The sequence below is a fragment of the Crocodylus siamensis genome, chromosome 4, assembly GCF_052110815.1.
Source record: "Crocodylus siamensis isolate JL-2025a chromosome 4, ASM5211081v1, whole genome shotgun sequence".
NCBI lineage: Eukaryota > Metazoa > Chordata > Crocodylia > Crocodylidae > Crocodylus > Crocodylus siamensis.
This window is the reverse complement of record NC_143398.1, coordinates 161,890,920-161,897,540: the sequence shown is the minus strand read 5'-3', so window position 1 is coordinate 161,897,540 and position 6,621 is coordinate 161,890,920. Positions and strand designations below refer to the sequence as shown.

The following is a 6,621-nucleotide window of genomic DNA, read 5'->3' as shown; positions in this document are numbered from 1 at the left end:
CCAGTTTCCACCTGATCAGTGGCAATGATGCCTCAAGTGTCTGAGGGAAGATACCTCATGGAAAAAGGCTATTTCTGTGTTGGGCTTAATTTGTGAACATTTAGATTTGTTTTTTGATGCTTTAACAAAATATATATATATTAAAATAAAGTTAACAAGAATGGCTACATTGACAATAATGCTGAAAGCTGCAATGCAGAGTGAATGGAGTGGCTTAGTGGACCTAAAAATGTGGGTAGGAACAGGATAGGAAATGGAAGTACTGCTGATAAGGAACACACATCTCTGTTAAAGATGTTCTGAGATCAGTAGGAATAGAAATATAAATAAAATAAAGATTCTTCAGGATAGACAAAACTAGCTTGAGGAAATGAGATCAAGATGGTAACGCCTATTTATTATTGTACAATGTTTGAAGATGTGCAAAGTGCTTTATGATGCAGATATGACAGAACAACTGGGCATCATTAAGAGGTGAGGAAGGTCAGTAATTTTAGCAACAAGATTGTGTGGTTGGTTACTTGATTTAGTCATTTCACCTCTTGGAATTTCAGTTAGTATGACAAAGTAGTGCATTTTGTTTTAGTAGCTAATTTTCTTATTAATAAGTATGGACTTATAATGTTGGATGTTATAAGAGGCTGTTTTATACTGGTGTTCTCTTTATGGTCTGGGATCTTTAACAGTAGGAGGTAGAAGGTGTCTATACAAGACACTAACTGTGCAGCAGCCTAATAACACAGCATAGTAGTGTGCCAGGCAAAACCTGTGCAAATACGCTATTGCGTTGTATTAAGCTACTGTGCAGTTAGCATCTGTAAAAAAAACAAAAAACCATGCACCAGCACTACTGTGCATTGATTTAGTATGCAGTTATCCAAGTACTAAACTTAATGTGCCATAATTAAGGTGCATTAATGAATGTGTTGACATACCTGGACTGCTCCAAGAGAAATCATTTCATTCTCTTTTAATCTTTCTAAAGGTTACTGGTCTTACACTTGGGAATGTGCAGAGATGGCTCAAAGGAGGACAAATTATTTTAATTTCTAATCCCCCAGCTGCCACTGTTCCATCACACACATTCAAGGTGTGATCCAGGTTGAGATGCTTGTAAAAAAAAAAAAGATACTGTAGGAAGGGCCTTGTGAACTATGACTGTTGCAACAGCCAGTTTCTTTGGACTTGCAAACCATTTTTCTGTGGTAAAGGTTGGTTGAGCTGTTGCTGAGGCAGCATCACTTCAAAGCAATCTCTTCCTCAGAGGCACCAATGATACATATGGGGGCCATTTCCTCTGGGAATGGCTCAAATTTTTGTGAACTTCTAAGAATGTGTTACACCAAGTGGGGCAGAATAATATCTAATTTCATGTTAAAGGGACTTTTGAAAAAAAATTTAAAAACCTGTTGAAGATTGCATGTCATTTAGAGGCTATGTATGGGCTTGAAATGTACAAATAAATGTTTTTTATAAATAAGGTTTCTAAAAATCCCATTTCTTTGCGAGGCTGTGATCTAGAGACTACAAATTTTCTCTGCTAACAATAATAGAACTGCAGTCCAGTGCGAATGTTATGAGTTTTTGGTAACATTTATTATTAATTAAGATGATTCTCTCATTTGCAAATAAAGTGAGGGGGTTTTTTGTTTGTTTTCATGTTGGGGATCTTTTTTGTTTGTTTACAAAAGCTTAACCTTTACACTATTAGTACATAATTTGGTCTATCAAATCATTTTAGAAAGCTGATTGAATAATATTTGATTGACTGGGGCAATTTCCCCCATTAGTCAGCAAATCAATTGTGTGAATTTCTCTCAGATACTCAACCAGCAGTGGTCATCATCATAATCATCAATAGGATAAATATCTTTAGCTGCAGGCTTTCAGTAGGGGTGTTTTAGAGATGAAGATGGCACATTTCTAACCACAGCTTGATAAATTGGATGTGATCATGTTTTGAGTACAGTCAGAATACTCTGATAAGTAACTCTGAAACCAAGTAATAATTACATTTTGCAAATACTTTCTTTAAACGATCAGAGATTAAAATACACTTGAAAAATCCTATCAAAGTTATTCATTGCCATTACTTAGATAAAATAAATACAGGGAATGCTCGTAGTTATATACTAGTCCTTCTGTTGACTAGTTAGTGGAGGCTGAAGGAAAACTTCATAAATTGAAATAATAGATGCATTTTATGAATGCACAGCATTACACACACATATAGTATAAAATGAAGCATTTTTATTTTAAAAGGAAAGTCTGCAGCTGCATGGCAAACAGAGAATGCTTGTAATTAGCACCTGCTCCATGAATACTGCCTTAAGCCCTTTGTCTTCCATCTATAATAGTTAAAGGATAGCTTACTGTATATCTATTTTTTTCATCTGCTGTTTCAGTGGACATATGAAGCACCACCTCTCATTTGGTCTTTAGAACCAAGATTAGTAGTCTTATTCAGGCCTCTCTGGTCCATTTAATAAATGGTCAGCCTAATCATGCCTGCCTGCCTTCAATTCTGCTCCTATTGAAAAGAGCAGCTCTCCTCTTCCCCATCCCTTGAATTATCCTCATATCATTTTTGTAAGGCCTCTGCAAGATAAGTGTCTGATAAAAGAATAAGTGTTAAGGAGGGAAATAGCTTTCAGAGCATTAAACCATGAAAGATTTGGGATAAGGGTATACTCCAGCAAATTTTCAGGCCCTGGTTTTAATCCAGCAAAACACCCACTTAAGTAAGTATACTCTTAAATGTATATATGATCTGAAGTACATCTGCAGGACTGGGGACAGAAAGCTCAGCAGCATGTTGGGCTGAACCACCTAGGACTCATACATACCTTGTCATGTCCTTAAGTCTTTGTTCTTAGTGTTTCTTGATGTGCACATAGGCAAAACCTCTGAGGCAAGGAAGAGGTAGCTTTTCAATAGAGAATGTTTTTCAGCAGCTCACGTAAAGAAGCTGTCTTCCTAAAGGATCTCTTAGTCTGAAACCTTTACCACTAAACCCTCTTACACTCTCACAAATAAATGAATTGCATTCATCACTAACATAAAAGTTGATCACAAAGGAATGAAACTTCCATGTTTTTCAAATTAACCTGTAGCTTATTTAATGCAAAAAAGAAAGATTACATTATCCATGTTTCATATACAAAGTTAACTGGCCCCTTATTGCATCAGATCACTTCAGCCTTCTGAATATTGCACTACCTATGCTGTGTTGATTCACTATAGCAAACAACACACCTTTTAAAAAAAAGTTTAAAAAAAATACCAATAGGAATTCAACTCCTAACTCCAATTTGAAACTTTAAAGACCTCCCTTGTCATTCATAGCTTTCTTTATTGGACTTAATTCCTGTTACATTGTTGGAGATCTTTTCTCTGCCAGTATCAGTTCTGTCCCACTTAATTACACGATTTGAAGCACATGGGAAATAAATGCCCCACCACCACTTTTTGGTTTGATCTTTTATTTATTTTTTTACATTACCTAGTTTTATGTTAGAGTTAAGTCTGATAGAGCTGAATTTGTCTGTGGTGCTATAATTTCACTGACCTCAGCAATGTTGCATCAAGGATGAATTTGGTCTATGCCATCAATCTGATTTTAAATCAGTTGGTGTTACCTCTGTTTAGCCTTGTTGTGAGACAAATATGTCTGAGTTTCAAGGAAAAACATTCCACTACAGAATATACCTAAAACCTTTCATATATACAGATGGTTGCTGACTAATTCAAAGTCATTGTGCTGCCCTGAGTCTGTTCTAGCTCCTATTTAAAATAGTTCTAATAAAATATCAATGTGTGGAAACCACTTCTACAGGAAGCCTCTAACCCTATTTTAAGGACAGCAAGCTAGAGTTGAGATTCATTTGGATCCATAAAGGGCTGAGTTGCTGTCTTGTTTTTTTCCAAGATCTTTACTCTCAGTGCAATGACAGGTTGTGGGGCAAACTCCTGGGAACTGATAGAGAGAGGGATATTGGAGAGTGGGAAGGAAATTTGGTATCAGGAAAGATGGAGGGAGAAATGATAAGTTATCCATAGGCCTCAGAAATGTTAGGAAGGTGCCTAAGTACTTAGAAGTAGAGAGCTGAGACGGTAGAGGGTAAGGTATACAGGAGGTCTGGCTCATGGACCTGTGTAAGATAGGATCTAGAGGAGGAAGCCAAGGCAGACAGTATCTCTTCCGTTTATCCTTCATCCGTCGGTTCTGGAACCACACCTGTAAAGAAACAATAATTCTGTGTACTTCCATAGCACCTGCCATCAAAGCACCATATAAACATTAGTAGCTCAGGCCTTGCAACCCTACCAAAGCAGAAGGTAGAGGGGAGGGTTGATGTGGATTTTGTTTTCAGATGGGGAAACTGAGGTACAGAGGTGGACTAACAATAAAATTGTGGCTGGCAAAGCTGAGACTCAGCGTGCAGAACAGAGCCCAGATTTCTTCAGTATTAGGTACCTACTTGGGTCAACTCCTGACTTGGTTTATGTCCTACTCCAAAATGTTTGTCATGGAATTTAATAAGCAAGGATGTCACTTAGAAGACACTTCAGTTTATATTGTTTCATGAGCAAAGCCTTTACATTCTGGGGTCTTAGTCTGACTAGTCTCCAAAATGATAGTTTACCTTGATGGTGCTTTCAGGTAGATTCAGAGCACTGGCCAATTCATACCTCCTGGCTCTGGATAAGTAGCTTTCTTTGGAGTACTGCTGCTCTAGAATTGCCAGTTGCTCCTGGCTAAAAGTGGTCCTATGTCGGCGAATATGGTCACCCACTGCAGTTGAAAGAGGCAGCTTCTGAACCAAACTCTTCTTCCCCAGTTTGACATCACTCCCTGGGTCACTGTTATCCTGGGTTGCTGAAGAGATACATCAGAGAGACACTGAGGAAACACACAAGAGTGACTTGAATCAGCACTCCCATTTAGGCATCTAAAAATCTGTCCTCTTTATAAAAGTGCCGAGCAAACAGCACCTAATATTTTCAAAGAACCCAAATGTCAAGAGTTCAGCACATTGGCAGTAGAATGGGTGCCCAGTTCTACCGGGGAGAAAAGGCCATGATAGAAATAAAACATGGGAAAAATTAAATCTAAATGGAAGCTAACCCCTCTGATGATCTGGCTCCTGGAATTACCAAGTACTTCAAAATCTGTCCCAGCACTCATATGAAAGTTTGGCCCTATCATAGTCTCTGAAATGTGCCCCTGTAATCTCCAAGTACCTTTGAAAATCTAGCAACTTCATTTAAATGCCTGTATCAGAATGACTCTCTTTAATGAAAAGGAAAACTTGACCTTAAGCATCTATAATAACTATACCTTTTTATTTAACTTGGGGAGAATTGCCTAAGCTTACATTACAAAAAAAATAAAAAAATAAGGCACCATCAACTTGTCTGGCTACAAAGCACATTTTCAATAAGTTTATGCTCTAACAAGCTGTATCAGTTTCATCTCACTACATCTGATGGTTATTGAACAGTGTTTAATGTTCTGGAGGGTGCCAGGCACATAATTGTTTTTACAACACTGTAAAATGAATCAGACTGAAATTAGTGTCACTCGGCAGAAGCACTTCCCTTTCCTTTAAATTACTTGATCTGAGGGTTAATCAAAAAGAAAATGAAGTTTTGACACTGCCCTTCAGCTAAGGGCAAGCAGAGGTTCAGTTGCTTCATTGCATCTAGAAACAAAAGAGTATCTTAGACTCTCCATACTTACGCATGTGGGAGACAATCCTGATTACTTCCCAGCTGTGGGTCCCAGAGTGGAATGTGTGTTGTGACTTCCTTTTAAGCGATCTGCCCTTCCAACAATTTGCCTGAAGTATTTGATGCTGCTTCCAGTGTGTATTGCCTACAAAATCAAAACCAGAAAAGAAATGCATAGAACAGAGAAATCTGGTGATGAAATGGGGTTGATGAGACCATTTTCCTGGAGAAAGGTTTTAGAATAAGAAGGGGAGGGGGGCTGCTCCTACCCTTTTTAAAGCCCAAAGAGGTTTCTGTCCCTCCCCTGGCGCCACCTGGGCTCGGGGGGGCTGAGGAGGTGTGAACTGCTAAGATAGCCCAGATCTCCCATTGTATTGAAAATCAGATGCACCTCCTTAATTTCTCTTGTATAAAGCAGCTCCCTGCTGAGATAAAACAAACCTCCATTGTTCTGCTCTCTTTGATGTGTGTATCTTGGAAGCAATTCCTATAAACGTCTCTGCCTTGAAGGCTTTTAAGTCTTGCTACATATGACTATTGCCTAGTTCTAGTCATTTATTCTCTGTAGCAGTTTTATTGTTATTTTTAACTCCATCATATTTTTTGTGTCTGCAGGTTTCAGTGGCATTTATTTGTATGCACATTTTTTGGAATATCTTCTGGCTGATGGATTGTCTCAGTAAGTGAGCTGGGGAAAATAGAGTGATCATGAGTAATAATGTTTATATGCAGCAGTACCATCAACCAGCAGCTCTGAGGGCTTCTTGTCTAGACTAAGCAAATTTGCACTGTTGTAACCCCACACAAGCCACTGATGATGCCAGTCTGCACCGGTACAAAATGGAATTTAGGCCTCATCTACATGTGCATTGGTTAATTTGGGTTGTT

At 38.3% G+C, this 6,621-nt stretch overlaps 1 protein-coding gene across 1 annotated transcript; it reads right to left on the bottom strand.

The window, feature by feature from the left end:
- Positions 1-3,156: 3,156 nt before the first annotated feature.
- LOC149867041 (homeobox protein XHOX-3-like) lies at positions 3,157-5,949 on the bottom strand. The gene is made up of 3 exons (XM_090041214.1): positions 5,744-5,949; positions 4,647-4,879; positions 3,157-4,237 (listed from the first exon to the last, which is right to left on the bottom strand). Exons 1-3 carry the CDS (start codon positions 5,907-5,909, stop codon positions 3,881-3,883), a joined length of 756 nt encoding a protein of 251 aa, XP_089897340.1. The 5' UTR covers positions 5,910-5,949; the 3' UTR covers positions 3,157-3,880.
- Positions 5,950-6,621: the final 672 nt, after the last annotated feature.

What these genes read in the sequence shown, in the direction of transcription:
- LOC149867041 (XM_090041214.1), bottom strand. Translation starts at nt 5,909, where the DNA reads ATGCATTTCTTTTCTGGTTTTGATTTTGTAGGCAATACACACTGGAAG. An exon ending in CAGGATTGTCTCCCACATGC is followed by an intron (nt 4,880 to 5,743) that starts GTAAGTATGGAG and finishes GTATCTCTTCAG; the next exon opens with CAACCCAGGATAACAGTGAC. An exon ending in TACCTGAAAGCACCATCAAG is followed by an intron (nt 4,238 to 4,646) that starts GTAAACTATCAT and finishes GTTTCTTTACAG; the next exon opens with GTGTGGTTCCAGAACCGACG.